Raw genomic sequence first — 19,954 nt, 5'->3', positions numbered from 1 at the left:
AGAAAGGAGAGAGAAGGAATCAAAGGCTGAGGTGAAAAGGAAGGTCTTAAGCAGGACTTTGAAAGCGTGCAGGGCAGGGGCCTAGCCAGACACCCAATTTTGAGTGGGCCTGGGCCCAAGATGGGTGGGCAGAAGAACTCCACCCTGTCCCACAAGTGATTTGGTTTCTCCGTCTCTCGTCTGCATGTCATTTGGTCTCTCAAACATTCCCCCCTCCCCCGCATACGTTTAAATAGCAGATTTTCACCAGTAGTGAGACGCAACTAATACACACTGCTCATGTTAGCCCCACAGCCTTCCCTCTGATGCAACTTCCTGTTTCCACATAGGTGGGAACATAGGAGCCGACTCTGTGGCTGCTGTGGGTGCTTGAGCACCCCCAATATTGAGCAAATTCCTTGCATGTGTCCAGGGAGGGATTATTTCCATTAGGCTTAGCACCCCCAATAATTTAAAAAAGTTGGCTCCTATGGGTGGGAATACATCAGAGGGAAGGCTGTGGGGCTTGTGTGAGCAGTATGTATCAGTCGCTGCTCACTGCAGGTGAAGATCTGCTATTTACAAGGTATGCAGGAGGGTCAGTTGTTGGCAGTTTTTCAGCTGGTGGGGCTTGGGGATCCCTGCTAGCCACATCATACATGTGCTGCTACTGGGCTGGTTACGCCACTGGTGCAGGGTCATAGGTGTTCTGAGAGAGGAAGGGAGATGCAGAACCAAGGGAGTGGAAGCACAGAGCAAGTGATCAGAAGCAGAACAGAGGGAAAGGGACTTGATATGCCACCTTTCTGTGTTTTTTGCAACTACATAATTTTTACCTGGGGCAATGGAGAGTTAAGTGACTTCCCAGAGTCACAAGGAGCTGCAGCAGGAATTGAACCCAGTTCCCCAGAATCAAAGTCCGTTGCACTAACCACTAGGCTACTCCTCCACTAGCAACATTCTGTATAGAATCTCAAATAGTAGCAACATTCCATATAGAATCTCTTTGAGATTCTGGAATCTTGCTGTTCTTTGGGGTTCTACATGGAATGTTGCTACTCTTTGAGATTGTGCATGGAATCTTGTTAATGGGACTTGATATACTGCCTTTCTGTGGTTTTTGCAACTACATTCAGAGCGGTTTACATAGTATATACAGGTGCTTATTTGTACCTGGGGCAATGGAGAGTTAAGTGACTTTCCCAGAGTCACAAGGAGCTGCAGTGGGATTTGAAGCCAGATCCCCAGGATCAAAGTTTGCTGTACTAACCACTAGGCTACTCTTCCACTCAAGGATGTGTGCAGGGGAGTAAGGGATCAAGAGCCTATTTAGGTACGCAAGAGAGGTAGGAGACCAATATTTGAAGACTATTAGAAGCAGTGGCGTAGCTATGTGGGGCCTGAGGGGGCCGGGGCCCCCGCAGATTCACCCCCGGACCCCCCTCCCGGCGAACCCGCCCCCGCCGCCGCCTACCTTTACTTTTGCTGGCAGGGGATCCCACTCCCCGCCAGCCGACGTCTTCTCAGTCCTTCCTGCTCTTCAATTTGTTTGCTGATGTCCTGAACGTGCAGGACGTCAGACTCAGAGTACAGTTCTGTTCTCTGAGTCTGACGTCCTGCACGTACAACGTGCAGGACGTCAGCAAACAAATTGAAGAGCAGGAAGCGACTGAGAAGAAGACGTCGGCTGGCGGGGAGTGGGATCCCCCGCCAGCAAAAGTAAAGGTAGGCTGCAGCGGCGGCGGGTTCGCGGCGGGAGGGGGGGGCGGCAATGTCGGCGGGGGGGGGGGGCGCCGGGGGAGGGCTAAAATGTGCCCCCTCCCCCGGGCTCTGGACCCCTCCCCCACGGAAGGCTGGCTATGCCCCTGATTAGAAGTAATTTGTATTGGATATGAGAGAAGACTGGGAGGCAGTGTTCAAGACTGAGAAGGGGTGTGATGTGATCGAAGCAGTAAGCCCGATGTAGTAATTTAACAGCTGTGGACTGAATGAGTTGCAAGCATTTAATGGCTTTTAATATCTATGCCTGGGTGCCCAGATGCCATTACAGAATAGGCTGTCAGTCTGTGACATTGGGACACCTGAAGATTTATTGAATTGCCAGCCTTGTGCTGAAAATCAGTGCTGAGCTCTTAACTTTTTTCCTCACTCTAAATCAGCCCCTTTTGCCGTCCGCTTTTTAGGCTCTGAAATTAAGAAGCCAGGTGGCGGGGCAGGTGGTTGGGAGGTGGGGCTAGTGCAGGGCAGACTTATACGGTCTGTGCCCTGGAAAAGACAGGTACAAATCAAGGTAAGGTATACACAAAAAATGACACGTGAGTTTATCTTGTTGGGCAGACTGGGTGGACCGTGCAGGTCTTTTTCTGCCATCATCTACTATGTTACTATGTTTTTTTTAGAAGCATAAATTTAGGAATGCAGCACTAGGGAATTTTCCAAAGAGGCCAATTTAGGAGCCTAAAGATTTCACTTTTAAGTGTCATTTACACATCTCAGCTGGCTGCTTGTGTAAATAACGTGGAACTAGTTGGGGCACAGAAAAATTGAGGGCCATGTTCTGGGCATGGTTTGGGTAGGCCAAAAATGTATACATGTATTTCCCTTTTTACAATGTGAATACATTTTCCTGTCCCAGTTTTGCACCAGCTCAAAGGTATACATAGAATTTTTAAAAATTCTTCTTTCAGCCACGGAGATCAAATGTCCTTAACCGTAGGGTTTTTATTTAGGCCTCAATTCTTGTATAAAAGACCTTTGGTGGCTTCCAATGTTAATTGCCACCACTTAATAAGCAGCTTTCTGAGATCAAGTGACTGAGCGTGTAAGTGCCAGTACCTGTATGTGAAGGTTGCAAAACAGTCACTTCCACCTATAAAAGCCAAAACGTATACACAGAAACTGCTGCCTGATGTCACTTCCTGTTTCATAAAAATTGTTGTTTCCCCTGTACATGTATTTACCAGCATCCTTCTGCGTATTTTACAAAAGGCTCTACGTTTGGCAGAATCTTTTGTAAAATACTGATGGAATTTTGAATGTCCCAACGAGCTTGACATCCCAATTCCTACTTCAGTGTCTTATTCAAAATGCACCTCAGAGTTAGGAGCCTACTCACGCCGAGTATCGGCCTCCTTGTAACTAATTAGTATTGAAGACTACGGGCAAATGAAAAGCGTCCCCAAATTATTTATAGTTATCTAGGATACATCAATCACTGCCAATGATACTAGAGGCAGTTTTCAATGGGCTGTGTAGGTGCAAAACCTCTGTACGCTTTACACTTTCTAGCTACTTTTTGAGGGGGTGGCTGGGCTGTTTCATTTTGAAAATTAACTAGAATAAAGTATATGTGTGCATAGGGGGGCTAGGGCCTGTCTATCTTGCACTGACTTCCATAGAACATGTACGTGTATGTTCACTGTTCTCCATTATCCAAAACAGTACACACCCTCAGGAATGGTTCCTTTCAACCCCATTAAAAGTACCAGTGAGTACTGTTAGCCAGGCAGATGAGAGTGATTTTCAGACAGGCAAATTTCGCCTGGCAAATGGCTTTGAAAACAATCCTGGAATTTGGTGCCTGCAGAGACCTCACAAACTGGAGATTGAAAGGATGATATTAAAAGGCATGTGCCTGGATAAAATGGTCTGACTGACTATTACCCTCCTGAAAAAGAAGAGTTCTACAGTGTGTGCACATTTTTAGTGACACTTTTAAAAAGCTGTCATCCCGTGAGCTTGTATAAGTTAGAACAGCAAGCCATGAACCAGAGAGAGAAGGCTTCAAATTCCACTGCTGCTCCTTGGGATCTTGGGCAAGTCACTTAACCCTCAATTTCCTCAGATACAAACTCAGACTATAAGACCTATGGGAACAGGGAATACCTGAAGGGGCATAATCGAATACAAACGCCCATCTCCATGGGCGTCTATGTCCGAGAACGGGTACGTGAAGGGGCGGGACAGACCGTATTTTCGAAAAAAAATTGGCCACCCATCTTTTTTTTCGATAATACGGTTTGTGCCGGGCAAATGCATCGGATGTGTGCAGATTTGAGCTGGGCGGTTTCATTTTTCAGCGATAATGGAAACCGAAGGCGCCCAGCTCAAAAACGAACAAATCCAAGGCATTGGGTCATGGGAAGGGCCAGGATTCGTAGTGCAGTGGTCCCCCTCACATGCCAGGACACCAACCGGGCACCCTAGGGGGCACTTGTAACAATATAAAATAAAAAGTAAAATACCTCCCAAGTCCATAGCTCCCTTCCTTTGGGTGCTGAGCCCCTCAAATCCCCCCCCCCAAAACCCACTCCCCACAACTCTACACCATTACCATAGCCCTTATGGCTGAAGGGGGCACCTAGATGTGGGTATAGTGGGTTTTGGGGGCAGTTTGGAGGGCTCCCATTTACCACCACGTGTAACAGGTAGGGGGGGATGGGCCTGGGTCCACCTGGCTGAAGTCCACTGCACCCACTAACAACTGCTCCAGGGACCTGCATACTGCTGTGATGGAGCTGGGTATATGACATTTGAGGCTGGCATACAGGCTGGCAAAAAAAGTTTTTAAAGTTCTTTTTTTTTTGGTGGGAGGGGGTTAGTGACCATTGGGGGAGTCAGGGGAGGTCATCCCCGATTCCCTCCGGTGATCATCTGGGCAGTTGGGACACTTTTGGGGGGCTTGTTCGTGAGAAAAAAAGGTCCAGAAAAAGTGACCCAACTTCTCGCTAAAAACGCTTTTCTTTTTTCCATTATCGGCCGAGGGCGCCCATCTCTGCTTGGCCTATAAACACGCCCCAGTCCTGCCTTCACCACGCCTCCAAGACACCCCCATCAACTTTGTTCGTTCCCGCAACAGATTGCAGTTGAAGGCGCCCAAAATCAGCTTTCGATTATACCGATTTGGGCGCCCACCGGAGAAAGGCGCCCATCTCCCGATTTGGGTCGAAATATGGGCGCCCATCACATTCGAAAATAAGGCTGCTAGTGTACCTGAACATAACTCACCTTGAACTGCCATTGGAAAGCTGTGAAACAATACTAAAATACATTTTTAAAAAACAGTGAGCACACATCTGATTTTCAGATGTGCACATGTAATTTGGACTGTTCCATTTTCCTCTCCCCCCACACAATTAGCAGGAGCAAAGAACATGGACACAAGTAGAGGGTAATCTCATAATAGGACGCCTATGGTAAGAAGGTACTATTTTATGAAGAAAAGTAGAGGCCTACATAGGCATCCACCTTCTTTTATGGGATAGACTCCTAGCAGGCCCCTGTTCTGCCCTATTTTTAGGTACCGATTCTATAAAGAAAATTAGGTGCCTGCTTTCCTCTATAAAATATTAGTGTAACACGTGGTCCCCATGCTCCGCTGGTACCTTAAAATCACTTCCGCTCCAGTCTTCACCCGGGTAGCAGCACTCATAGGCAGTCTGCGGCCTGCACCAGGACTTTCTCTCTGAACCATCCCGCTCTTTACAAAACAGGAAGTTGCATCAGAAGGGGCAGGAAAGTTCAAAGAGAAAGTCCAGATGCAGGCCTCAGGTGGCCTATGAGTGCCACTGCCCTGTTGAAGAAAGAAGCAGAGATGATTTTAAGGCATGGGTAGGGGGAGAGGCGGGAGGATCTGACAGGAGTTGTGCATGCAACACATGCACCTTGAATAAATATGCCACTGGTGTAACAGCGTGTATAAATTAGAGACAAGCACTTATGTCAGCCATGGAGCTCGCCCCTAAATACCAGAGATACATATGTAACATATAGTATTCTATAGGTTGTGCATGTTAAGTGTGAATCCCACCCACGTTCTGCTCAAACTCTGCTAGTGTGTACACCTACCTGTCAAATATGCGCTATATAAGATATGTGTATGTTTATAGAATATCACTTAGGCGGATTTATGGGATGTACACATGGGACTAGATTCCGTAAATGGCACCCAATTAGAGTGCCGGGAAAAAAAATGAGAACAGAGCGCTATTCTACAAATGGTGCTTTGAGCTGGGTGGCGTTTATAGAATAGCGCTGGGATCCATGCGCAACTTTTGGAACAAGAATTTACACCACCTGAAACCTTGTGTAAATCCTTGCACATAAATTAAGCGCAGATCCCCCAAATTCTATAATACTGCACGCATCTTTAGTGAGCGCTATGACCCTCCCATGCTCCTCCCATAGCCACGCCCCCTTTTCATTTGCATGCTAAAAGATTTACATGTGCATCTTTATAGAATAGTGCTGAGCAAGATGTGCATGCAAATGCAAATTGTTCACAATTAACTGAAATAATTGTTAGAATGCAATTATAGGCACTAATTGGCTCATTATGCAAATTGCACATGCAAATTGTGCGCATACCTAAATGGGCATGCACAATTTTGAGCAGCATTTATAGAATCCGGGGGAGAGTGCCTATATGCCAGTATTCTAATCATTTATGTGCATAACTGCTGCCTAATTTATTCACTTACAGGGTACCTTCAGTTAGCTGCCCCAATAGTGCACAAGATGCCCATTTCTTAGCATATCCTTTTTAAAATTAGTACCATTGCCTATCAAGTATTCTACTCTGGCCATCCCCCATTCTTTTTCAGCCATCTAATCCCTTGTCTTTCCTCCAGGGCTCTATGCTCCTCCAGTCAGAATTTTTATTTGTACCCCACATTTTTATCCCACATTTTCCCACCTATTTGCAGGCTCAATGTGGCTTACATAGTACCGGAGAGGCCCTTGCAGGCTCCGGTGTCAACAAATACAAGGTGATGTCGTGGTAAGATAAAGTACATGTGGCACAACCACAATAGGGAATCGTAGAACGGAAGAGTTGTGTATGATCATTACGTGCTTAGTTTGGTCATGTTGCTGAGGCTAGGCATTTAGGTTGGATCGGTAGGGTATGCCTTCTTAAATTGTTCTTAAATTTAATGCTAGTCCCTTCATATCACCCATCTGTTTAGATGTTACTAGGAATTCCTGCTCTGAAACAACCTACCCTTGGATATCCTCCTTAAGTTGTCGTTCCAGAAATTCAAAACCTCATTCAAAACATAATACTTTAATTTAACGTTCTAACGGATGTAAAATGTTTCTTTTATTCTATGAGTGGAATGTCTATCGCTGCTGAATGTGTCTTAGTTATTATTTGTAGTTGTCCTGACCTTACAGGCTTAGATAAATTTTGAATTTGTTTTTGCAACCTAGGCTTCCTATCATGGCTGTCTTGCCTGGTGTTTATTTTCTCTTCTTAGAATTTAGTTTTACAGTGGATGCCACTTAGATATTATTTCATTAGCAGTATATCAAATAAAGATGATATTAATACTTGGCACCTGAGCACCCAGAATACTAAAATAAGCTGGTATTGGTCTGCCTAACATTTGCACACTCGCAGTTACAGCAGCCATAGATTTGACGTAACGGCAGCCACTTACATGCAGCAAAAGCACGTGAAGTTACACGTCCGATATTCTGCTGATGGCGCACCAGCGTTAAACCCAGAAATTCAATGCCATGCCATGTCCTGGGACCAGCATTGAATTTCCAGAGGCAGCTAACACATAACTGATTAAGTGCGGTATTCAGCACTTAACCCGGTTATAGGTTACAGCAAAGAGGGCCTTTTTCCGCGCAGCCAATGCCAACGGAGTTTTTTTCCTAGACAAAGAGTCAATCCTATACAGAAATTAACCAAACAAGGGGGATCTAGGGGCACGTGCCAAAAACGGGAAACCGCTCAATAAATAAGCAATGTGAAATTATAATGTTATACAAAATACATCAACTCCCACCACTTTATGTAAAAAGGGGAGTTTTCAAAAGGGCCACTAGATGTGGCTAACATATAACATTGAAATTTAAGGGGGTAAAAAAAGCCTCAAAGTGTTTAGGATCATGACGACTTAACAAAGCATCCGTCGATCCTGTTGACTGATCACTCGATCGACGGCAAGGTTGCCAGGTGGAAAATTTTTTTCCACCCCAAACCAGCCTAAATCCAGCCCAAAACCCGCCCAAAATCAACCCCCCCTGACACCCCCACCCCCGCGTCATCCTCACCCCGCCCCCCTGCCGTCATCAACCCCGCCCCCGCCGTCATCGGCCCCCGCCTCCCCCGTCACCGGCCCCGCCCCCGCCGGCCCCGCCTCCCTCATCATCGTGCCCCGCCCCCCCGTCATCGGCCCCGCCCAGAACATAACTAACCCCGCCCAAAACGTCACTAACCCCGCCCCCGCGGCTGAAAAAATCCGCCCTGAAAACTGCCCAAAAGAAAAAAGAAGCCCAAAAACCGCAACCCGCCGCGGGCAAAAATTTCCCGTGGCGGGTCGCGGAAAACCGCCCACCTGGCAGCACTGATCGGCGGATGCTTGTAAGATCGTAATGATCCTAAGCACCTTGAGGCTTTTTTAGCCCCTTAAATTTTCAACGTTATATGTTTAGCCACATCTAGTGGCCTTTTGAAAACTTCCCCTTTTACATAAAGCGGTGGGAGTTGATGTATTTTGCATATGGCATTATTGGCTACTCCCACCAACACTAGTTATTGTGTTTAGAGAAATTTATAATTTATAAAGGGGTACACAGAGTGTTCAGTGTAGGCTGTATTGAACAACCAAGCCGATTTTCAGTGAGGCTAGCCACAGATTCTTGGCCACCTTTAAATCTAGACTGAAAGCCCACCTCTTTAACATTGCTTTTGACTCGTAACCACTTGTAACCACTCGCCTCCACCTACCCTCCTCTCCTCCTTCCTATACACATTAATTGATTTGATTTGCTTACTTTATTTTTTGTCTATTAGATTGTAAGCTCTTTGAGCAGGGACTGTCTTTCTTCTATGTTTGTGCAGCGCTGCGTACGCCTTGTAGCGCTATAGAAATGCTAAATAGTAGTAGTAGATGCGGCTCACTACCAGGCTCTATACATCATTTTATACTCTCTTCCGTGTGTTTCCCCAATTTTCTCTGTGAATGCACCACTACAAACTTAAGTGTGAAAAATAATAATGATCAAAAAGGTTTTTTTTACAATACCCACTTTGGCAAAAGTCCTAAAAGGAGTAAACTCCTCTGAACACAAAAAAAAAACAACCCAAATGGCTCACTATTGAACCTAAATAGGTCACAAGTACATAATCTTGCAAGTGCCCTGGAAAAATAAAAGGTCAGGAACCAACTTATCTGAGTGTAAAGTTCTTTCAGAATTCTCCGATGAGATGTCCTGAGATTAGTCACGTCCTACAGAAATTTCCGTTTCAACGATGTCTTCGTCACGGAGTTTTTTTCGGCATTACCACACCGGGATTGATAAAAGAGGCCCAAACATAGGACTTTTATGTGGCCTATTTATGCAGTTTACCTGACCAATTTATTGCTAAATATCAGCCCTTAATCAGCCAAGTAACGGCTCCACCCCTGGAATGCCCCCTTCCCCCCCCCCCCCCCCCCCCCCCCAAATAGCCGGTTTTCAGTTTGGCACTAACCGATTATTTTCAGCAGCAATAACTGGTTAAGTGATGCTGAAAATTAGTAGCTAGCCCAGAACAGGTGATTTTAATCAGCCAGGAGCTGTTTTTGACCAGTTAAATCACTTCGAATATTGACGTGTATTCGTGGGAGCACTGCCCATATCCTGCCCATGCTTTTCACCTGTGGCCTGCCTATGTCTGCCATGCACACCCCTCACTGATATGCACTGTATAGCACTTAGTGCATTTACGTGTGTAAATGCTCATTTTCTCCACATTTACGCATAGCAGGGGGACACCGCATTAATAGAATTGCACTTTTACTGTGTGTACTTTGTGCTAGTGAATTGCAAGAGGGAAGCAACATGGTTAGGTGTCTGAAAATTTGTGTAAAGTGCAGCCTTTAAACCAGCTGTGTCCTATGGGTGTTTGAAAATTTCCCCTCCTAAAAGATTTGAACTAAGTGAAATGACTTGCTGAAGATCTCACACTGTGCACAGAGGGACTAGCCTGAAACATTTGCTTGCCTTCACTTATATCTTATGCTTGAAGGCTGTACAAGGAAGGGATTGTCTGAGGAGTAGCCTACGTGGTTAGTGCAGTGGACTGAGTTCAGTTCCCACTGCAGCTCCTTGTGACTCTGGGCAGTCACTTAACCCTCCATTGCCCCTGGTACAAAATAAGTACCTGAATATATGTAAACCACTTTGAACTGTAGTTGCAAAAACCTCAGAAAGGCGGTATATCAAGTCCATTTCCCTTCCCTTTCATTACCAGACATTGAGAGGACAGAGATGTGAGTTCTGGGATGCTTTTAGCAGAGGTGACAATGAGAACAGCGTGACCCTTCACGGGCCTTCAAGGAAAATCACTCTCCTTAACAATATTATTTCCCTAGATTTCAGCCTCAGTATTCCTTTTTTTCTCATTCCTGCTTCACTCTTTTGACCCAACCCCTTTTCCTCCGTTCTCCACAGATCAGCCTGAAGTTACAATTGAAGGTTTTGATGGCAACTGGTATTTGAACGAGTGGATGTGAAACTGGTGTGCATCTCTGATGCCAACCCTCCTGCTACCAAGTATTCCTGCAGAGGTAATTATTCTCACACCCTCTGGCCCCTCTCTTGGACAAAGCAAATACTGTCCTCCTGGTGAGCGCAGGACATGTCACTAATCTTCCTGAAATATGAATGCGTACAGCCCGTCTGTTGATTACACTCTAGGGGCCCGATATTCAAAGGATTTGTACTCCTAACAGTGAGAGATATTGGCCTCTTTGAAATGTATTAGGGGTGAGTGCATAATACTCAAAATTTCACCAAACTTTTACATTTAGGAGCATTAAAAAGGGGGGTTGTACTATCTGGTTTGTGCCAAGTGGTTCAGGAGCGGAGTCAAGAATTATATCAGCCATACCACACCCTGTTCTGGTGCATCTTGAATCTTCCTATATTGTATGTAGGAGAAAATTGAAAACTCGTATTTGATGATTGAGATTTTTTTGTTGTAATTGTTGTTCTTGTACATTTTATGCTGCATTCAGTTGATTTGTTGTAAATCGTAGTGAACGCTTTTTTACGGGATACAGCAGTATATAAACAATGAATTGATATTGATACCTGGAGAGTTTCCAGGCGTTGCCAAAGACCTGGTTATTCAGGACCAGTAAAATGGAAGATGAAGAATCGGATACAATGGAAGATTTATTTATGTATTTATTTTATTTATTTGTTGCATTTGTATCCCACCTTAACCCACCTCTTTGCAGGCTCAAAGTGGCTTACAATACATCATGAGTAGTAGAAGAAGAACTTACAAGTCTGTATTGTAGAGAGCAGGTAAAGGATGCCTGACACGCCATGTTTTCGCCCAGCAGGGCTGCTTCAGGAGCAATATAATACCTCAAGGATGTATACAGAGCATCAGACAAACTGAAAGCTCTCTGCTCATTCACAAGCATATGCACCCTAGTTCTCCTACCTTGGGGAAAGTGAGAGGATAACTCCTTGAGGTATTACCGGCTCTGAAGCAGCCCTGCTAGGCGAAACACGCCGTGTCGGCATCCTTTTACCTACTCTCTACAATACAGACTTGTAAGTTCATCTTCCACCATGTCTGATTCTTCATCTTCCATTTTACTGGGACTAGCGGACCGCTTGCCCAACTGTCTTTTAGGACTATTCATTACCAGTGCCTGGATAGGGCCCAGCACTCGGTATCTAATTTAAGCAGCAGCATGCTGACCGCCGGCTGCTGAATATTGACCCCTTATATGTTTCCCTTCTTGGTCTTTAATTTGTGACCCAGGATGTCCTGCTTTTTCTTCAGGCTGAATGGGTCATTGCCTGAGAACGTGGAGATACAGAACAGCACCCTTTTCTTCAGAGGACCCGTGACTTACAGCCTGGCTGGAACCTACATCTGTGATGCTACGAATGCTATTGGCACCAGATCTGCCTGGTGGAAGTGAACGTCACAGGTAAGACGGGCTCAGGTGCTATGTGTTCTGCTTGGGTCCACTTTGTGCTCCTTCGCTCTGAGTGTGGGGATGATAGGCAAGAAATTTCCTGGACACCCATACAGTGAATTCTGTGCTTTGCTCCGGGGGTGGACCGACAGGAATCTGGGTCCCCGAGCAATGAGAGTCCTGGCCCCTCCCCCTGCCTCTGGGTCCCATATCCCTCCTCCTCTGCCCCAGGTCCCAAATCTCTCCCCCCCCCCAGATCCAACATCTTTCCCCCCATCCCCTACAGATGCAAAATCTCTCCCTCTCATTCTTTCTCCCCCCCCCCCCTCGATGCACCAACTCTGCCCCCCTCTGTAGCTCCACCATCTCTGCCCCCTCCCTCCCTTCCCCTCGTCCAACATTTCTCCCCCTTTCTGAGGCCAACATCTCCCCCTCTTCTCCTCTCTGTTCCTGGATCTGGCTCTCCTCCTTTCACGTTACCTCAAAAGTCCCTTTCCTTGCTCCGTACAGGGCCCAGGCTATCTGTCACTGACTGGAATCTCTCTGCTGCAGGCCACCGTTGCAGAAGCAGAAAGTTAGGTCAGAAAGAGGTGGTCCACCACAAAGAGAAGGTTCCGGTCAGTGGCAAACAGCCAGGGCCCTGTAGGAGAAAGGGACTTTTGAGGTAAATTAGGAGGGGGGGGGGATGAGAGAAGGGGAGTGCATAGACCCAGGACAGAGGAGAGAGAGATATCGGACAATGTGGAGAGGAGGTACTGGGTCCCCCAACTGCACTGGGCCCTCAGGCACTGCCCAGTTGCCCGATTGATCAGTCTGCCCCTGCTTTGCTCTCTTGGGACCGCCAGCTCCTCCTCCTCATTCTCAGAAGAAAAGCAAAAGCAATAAATGTGTGAACACATGGCCCTTTTCTGGAAGGAGGAGTGTATGTTATTTCTGAAACCGGGCATTACTTCTGGCACCATGGTCATTGCTAAGATACCTGTCCTTTCCTGTCTAAATCTTCCAGCGTTTGAAGGTTTATTTCCAGTGTTGCTATTTTTCTTTTTCCTTTAAGCATTGTTTAAACACACAGTTCTAGCTTCCTCTCTATCTTTTCTCATTTGACTTTTCATCTTCCTGCTCAGTTTTACCCTGCCATTTCTCTCATTCTGTCGCTATTTTCCTTCATTGATTTGACCAGGACTGTGTATTCCCTGTCCGATGTGCTGAATGTTTCTTGCACACCTGCAGACTTTATTGATGCTGCACAGTTTACTCAGGCCCACTCAAATAGATCTAATTGAAATCCGTCTTAGAAGTGTGAGCTGCTGGTGCCCTCTTGTGTTGTGGTAGTGCGGGCATCCCAGGATAGGACTGGTACAAATTAGATGCAGAGAATTGAAAACATGCCACTTCTAACCATAGAGAGAGGTCTGTGCAACAGTGTCTGCGCAGGGGCGGCCTGAGAGGGATGCAGGACCCTGCGTAGAGAATGATCGCAGGGGGTCTCATTTGCATAAGGTCAGTAGAAGTTGAAAACACAGTTACTCAATGATAGGGTCAGCCCTGTGTCTACAAACTCTGCCCCCCCCCCCCCCCCCCCCCCCCGATGTTCAGTGCTATTTAACCAGCCAGGAATGGCTCCTGGACGGTTAAATAGCCTTAAGCCGGTTAAGCACTAATATTCAGCACGAGATAGCCAGCTATCGGCTATTAACACTTAGCGGTTAGTCTGGTCACCGGCTATGTTGTGTGATAGGGAGGCATATTTTCAAAGCTCTTAGACTTACAAAGTTGCATAGTAACCCATGGAACTTTATACGTCTAAGTGCTTTGAAAATGAGTCCCATAGCCGGTTAGCGCCAATATTCATTGGCTGACTGGCTAAGTTTAGCGACCAGATAGACCTGCATAAATAGCAGGTCTATCTTTGGCCGCTATAACTTAGCCAGTCAGCCAATGAATATTGGCTTAACCAGCTGTGTTCATAGCGGCCAAAAATAACCCGGGAATTCGATGCCGGTCGCCGAATATGGCCCGGCATTCAATTTCTGGGTTCGCCACCGGCCACGGGAGTTAGCCAGGCTGCCTCTCATGGTCTGAATATCGGCCCCTGTATCTACAACCCAAGGTGTAGGTACATTGTGCTATAAGTGTTCCCTAGGCTGATCCCTTCCTCCCTGTTCTCAGTCCTCTGAGCCAGCCCCTCTGAAGGGAGCATGCTGGTCCCCATCGTTGTTCCCCAGGGCTGGTCTCTCCAGGGGGCTCAATCCTATAGTTCATTTAGCATAGTCTCTCAGCCCCATGTATCTTTGTTCTGCTGTGTGACTGTTCTGCATCTCTGCTTCTGGACTTCTGTGACAGGTGAAGACTTGGCGGTGGGGAGGGCAGGTTCTCATTAACAGATAAAAATGATTAGTTACAGGTACAGGCACACTGAGCTTATGTCATGCTTCAAAGACACCAAAAGGACTTTGGTTGGAGTAGCTGAAGTTGCTAAGAAATGGATCAGTTGCAGCCAGGAGCCCAGATGAGAGGGGGAGGGGTTGGGGAATGGATCTACCTCCAGGCCTATTTCAATCAAGTTACATGGGCTTCTGGGTTTGGTGTCTGCTTGCTAGTTGGTTGGGTCTGGGGTCAGCCTGCTGAGTGGTTGAGTTCTACAGTCTTCACGCTTTCTGACTGGCTGGCTTCCAGTGTCTGCTTGCTGATTGGTTAATACTTTGGTGTGATGTCTAGTGTGTTTATGTTGTTGGGTTTATGTTGACATTAGAGATTCCTGCTGCTCCCTATCCCGTCCCTGCTTTCCTGCTTTATCCCTTCCTTCAGAGATATGCTATGTGCTAAAATTCTCCCCTCCATCTGTCTTTTCTAACCCAGAGTTCCCCTTCATTCCGACTCCTCCGGAGCAGCAAGAGTCCAGTATACAGATGTCCTCCACAATCATGTGGGTTCTAATCTGCCTGGGCCTGGTGCTGGTGCTGGGGGCCATCGTGCTGATCATCGTGCTCAAGCGGCGGCATCACACCTTCAAGGGCGATTACAGCACCAAAAAAACATGTCTACGGCAATGGGTACAGCAAGGCGGGTGTACCACAGCCCCCACTGCCCACACACAGCCTGCACTATCCCGATGATTCGGATGATGAGAAGAAGCCAGGCCCACTAGGTGGCAGCAGCTATGAGAGGATGAGGACGCGCAAGCCAGGGCCTCGATATGAAGAGGAGTCCAAAGGCCTACTTCACTGTGTAGACGAAGACACTCAGGAGTATGGCGAGGATGGGACCCTGGGCTTTCAGTATGAACCTGAACCTGTGGACATAGCTGAAAATATGGTGTCTCAGAATGATGGCTCCTTCATCTCCAAAAAGGAGTGGTACGTGTAGAGTAGGTAAAGGCCTGTATGCAGGGGTAAAACGTGTGCACACACATGCTACACATACACACACACGCCCCCCCCCCCCCCCCCATTTACGCATACACAACATCCATCCATAACACCCATATATACTTTCACATATGCTCTCGCAATGATTTTCCCTGCATATACATAAACAGAGACACTTTTCCATATACACATACGTACAATTCCCGTAGATTGTGTATGCACACAGCCGCCTGGCCAGGAAAGAGACTCTTGTGGTACAAGTGCAGGAAGCTCAGTTGTTATATTGAACTTTTGAAACACCTTTGCATTGCTTTGTGACGTTCCATGGACCACAAACCGTCACCTCTGAGCATTCATCCCTGTGACACTGCTGCCATACATGCAGCCCCCCCCCCCCCCCCCCAGACAATGGAATTTGGTGGTTTACTTGTATATTTTGTGTTTTTTTTTGGAGGGGGGGTTGTGGGCGGAGAGGCTAAGGCACAACATGCTTTTGTGTAATTCAGGCACCGTGTGGCTTTCTAACCCACAGTGCACCTGCCAAAAATTGTCACAACCTTAAAACATGTGAAAGGGGAGAGAGAGATGTAGGATTTGTCCAGAGACAGGTCCTCCATGGTGTTTATATTTTTTAATGACTTGGAATGTTATTTATCATTTTTACTTCTTTCAAAGGTTCGGTTGTTTTGTTTACTTTTGATGTGTGTGTGTGTTTTTTTTTTTAATTGAGTAACAAAGGGTTAACCTAGCTCTGCTTTTTTCATCTAGGGTTTGGCTTTGCATAGACAGTTTTGTGCCATGGCATGCACCAGAAAAGCAATCACTATTACGCGATTTTTGTTCCTAACCCTGGAATGTACACAGACACATGTCTTGATGTTTATCCTTTGACAAGCTATTTGTAGGAATCAGGCAAACTGAGGCCCAGTATCTATCCTTGAGACACATCAAGCCAGTCAGGTTTTCAGGATACCCACAATGAATATGCATGAGCTAGATTTGCATGCAGTCCCTCCAGTCTATGCAAATCTATCTCATGCATATTCGTTGTGGGTATCCTGAAAACCTGACTGGCTTGGTGTGTTCAGAGGACTGAGTCGAGAACCCTTGCTTTTACACGTGTGCATCACATCCCCAGTTCATGATCTGTCTGAAGCGGGGTCTGAGATAGATGTACGTACTTCAGCGTACGGTATGTTCTGCCATGCTTTTACTTGCTCATTGCCCCAGGGTATGGTGTCTTGCCCAGTCCCTTAGCCGGGGAAGGTTTATCACAAACTAATGAGGTTTCCAGACTAACATTCTAAGATAGTTGATGCCTTGAATGGCCAGTGGAGACGAAGATTGTTATCTGAATTCAAGAAAGCTTGGGACAAACACAGAGCATCTCTAAGGGAAAGTAGAGATTTGTAGATGGTATGGATGGGCAGACTGGATAGTCCATATGATCTTTATCTGCTGTTGTCATTTTCTCCGTTTCTATGCGACTTTGCTGGAAGCTGCATCTGAATGAATCTCTACAGCTCATTATAATATTTACTTAGCATCACATTATAAAATGATTACTACACGCACAGCCTTTTAGATTATTATAATTGACACACCTGTATGGCTAATGATAAGATTGCAATTAATGCATCCGTATAGCTCATTGTAATTAACCGTGCCAGTCTCATAATATAATTAGTGCCTGTGCAGTTACCGTCAGAATCATATAGGCCTGTGCATCTCTTCAGAATCCAAATGGGAGAAGATTGAGCGTCCAGACTGTGACCTGAAAAAGAACCTACTGGGTGTGTTGTTCAGCACGGTTCTCATTACCTGTGATGTGACTGGCAGGTACTGCTTTGCTCAGCTTGTTTTTCACATGCAGGGCAATTCTTATTTGGCAGCATTTTTTTCGAAATCTCTATTCAGAACTCAGGAACAAAATGTAATACATTCAGATTCTACGTACTGACGTACGCTTGGGATGTTACTAAAACAAACACTTGATTGTATTTTATGGTGTCTGTATATAGGAGCACTGGAGAGGCAACAAGGGGCTGTCAGGGAGTGGAAAAGAGCTGTTGGGAATAGTGAGGGAGTGCAGGTTAAGGGGGGGGCGGGTTACTGTGGTAATAGTAAAGGACTGCTTGCTATGGAGAGAGCTATAAGAATTGTTGGAGGAGCACTGGTTTGCAAGGAACTTCAGGCAATACTAGAGAACAACTATCTCCATAGGCTAAAGGGGGCAGGGTTAGGGGTGGGGCCAGGGGTGGAGCTTAAATCCATAATTGTCTGATAACACACAGAAAAAATAAATAAATAAAAATAAAAGTCACAATTAATACCTTTTATTAAATTTAGATATTAGATATGTATCATATGTCAAAGAATAAAGTGGTTGCTCAAAGCATATTCTAACCACAGTCGCTCAACTGCAATACACTATGCACAACTTTGTGCAAAAACACACTCAGAACCTTACTGTACCATAAATATTACACGGGGCAGAACCTAATACACCAACATACAATGACCCATATGGAAAATGCAGACCGTCAACAATATGAAACAAGGGATCATAATATCACAATTCTCATGTAGAGCCACAAAACATCCTAATTCATGTTTAATGTGGGATAAAATGCCATACATAAGTAAATAAATATAAACTTTTAATGTTGAGCACCTGATTCTCAAAGTGGACATATTCCAAACACTATAATGAAAATAAAATGATCTTTCAAATACTTTTAAAACTTATTTTTTAGCACTTTTAAAATTTCAGGGGTCAGTGCAACTCTCTTTGGTATGAAGTGCTCATGTGCAGGAATTCAGCCTAGTTAAATATCTCCATGGCAACCCAGGACAAGTCCAGCCAACCCCCCCTGCTCTGCTCTCTCAGCAGGTAATCAAATTGCAACTGGTTACAAAAGCTGCTATTTAAGATTGGACTCACAGGAGAACTACTACTACTATTATTTAGCATACGCCTCCCCAAGCCTCTTATACCGGGCGCCTATGACTATCTTTATGGGGGGGGGGGGATGTAGGGAATGCTGGAAGAGTACTGGCTATGGAGGATGCTGTAGGCAATGGTGGAGGAGTGCTGGCTGTATGGGGGGCACTGTAGGGAATGGTGGAGTGCTGGCCATTGGGGGGGGGGGGGGCGTTGTAGGGAGTAGTGCAGAAATGCTGGCTGTGGGGTGAGCTGTAAGGAATAGTATTGGGTAAGTGCTCAGATGGAGTAGAAAAATGCCAGATTTGAATCAGAGCCTGGTCTTGCTCTGTATCTAACTGGTTATCACATTTTTCTTCAAGTCTGGTTCAGGACTTTTACTTTCACAAGCACTGAATCATTTTGGATCATGCTAATTTGTGTATTAACAAGTCAGAGCAGGTTTCTTCACAACAACATCCAAAACTAAAGTCCTGCTCGTGATCTCTGTCCTTCGTATGCACACACCAATCTGCCCCACGCAGCTGAGCAAGTCAGTATCCTGGATATTATTAAAACTGTAGTGCAAAATACTCCATTTCGCTGTAATTTGCATGAAATATACAGAGCCTTTCTACCCCTCTGTCTCAGTAATCCAGACAGCGCTCTCACGCCCACGCTGCTCATCCGAAGACCGAGGAAATGCTTTGCAGAGCTTACTGGAGTATTTTTCCCTACTAGTGCTCTGCTCAGATTCCTTCCACTTTGCAAGCGAGACTCCTTTGCTTTGCTGTGGAAAATGAGACCGTAGCAGGATGCCAGAAGAAGAAAATCCCTCTCAAATTAAGAATGGAAAATATTGAAGAAAGAAATCCAGATAACTTCTTCTGAGGGTGAGGAAAGTCATTTAAGCAAGTTTCATGTATATGTATGTTATTCTCAAGCTTCAAGAATATGCCCCATTCCCAGGGAAAGATAAGAGGTCTGCTTTGGAAGGGGCGGTATCATATTTTGGTTTCAAAATTCTAGTTTTCCTGCAGCATATTCACCCAGTCGGTGCACAGAAGTTAAGGGCAAGCCAGAGACAAATTGAAGTCTCAGGCACTGCCCCTGGAGCAGACTAGATGACACTTATCTGTTGTTTTCTTGTATGTTTTCATTTTACTGGGGTGTTAAAATGTGCCTCTGAGTCCCGTCATCTGTTCTTCCTCACTGCTTGGTTTCCTGTCCTGCCTCTTCATTCTCTTTGGTTTGCTCAGTGTCACTATTGGACCTCTTCTCTATAATGTGACCCACTCTAGTACACACTGAGGATCTGTAGTTTTGTTCGGAGAGGGGAGGGTGTAATTCTTGATTATATTTTTGGGCTGTTGACCCACCTGTGTTAGACTTGTATAAAGATTGTGGCCCAAACTGTGCAAAGAAATTGTACTTTTTTTTTTTATAAATAAATACATTACCAAAAAATCATATTCTGTGCTTCCGATTGCTCATGTCCTGGTTAGGAATCACATGTAAGCTGAATAAACAGTCTTCTTTTCTATGCCTTCCTTCCACACACATCTCCTTTCTATCCTTCCTTTTCACTCTATTCTCTTTAACCTTCTCTTCTCTGCTACTTCCTCTTTCCATGGATTTGCCCTGCTGGAATCCTTCCTCCATAATCTCTTTCTAAGGTTCCCAGCTCTATCTGAGTCTTTGCTCCAGAGCAGGGGTTCTCAACCCAGTCCTGGAGGCCCACCAAG

The 19,954-nt window shown here is 45.7% G+C and overlaps 1 protein-coding gene across 1 annotated transcript in view; it reads left to right on the top strand.

Moving 5' to 3' along the window:
• NECTIN1 (nectin cell adhesion molecule 1) overlaps positions 1 to 17,502 on the top strand; it is a 110,982-nt gene extending 93,480 nt beyond the window's left edge. The window contains 6 exon segments of the mRNA XM_030221688.1: positions 10,429 to 10,473; positions 10,476 to 10,530; positions 11,780 to 11,907; positions 11,910 to 11,930; positions 14,778 to 14,947; positions 14,949 to 17,502. Of these exon segments, the coding sequence (XP_030077548.1) occupies positions 10,429 to 10,473; positions 10,476 to 10,530; positions 11,780 to 11,907; positions 11,910 to 11,930; positions 14,778 to 14,947; positions 14,949 to 15,284 (755 nt within the window). The 3' untranslated portion in view covers positions 15,285 to 17,502.
• The last annotated feature ends 2,452 nt before the right edge of the window (positions 17,503 to 19,954 follow it).

The sequence above is a fragment of the Microcaecilia unicolor genome, chromosome 12, assembly GCF_901765095.1.
Source record: "Microcaecilia unicolor chromosome 12, aMicUni1.1, whole genome shotgun sequence".
Taxonomy (NCBI): Eukaryota; Metazoa; Chordata; class Amphibia; order Gymnophiona; family Siphonopidae; genus Microcaecilia; species Microcaecilia unicolor.
Note: the sequence above shows the minus strand (reverse complement) of the source record. Positions and strands in the feature narration are given on the sequence as shown.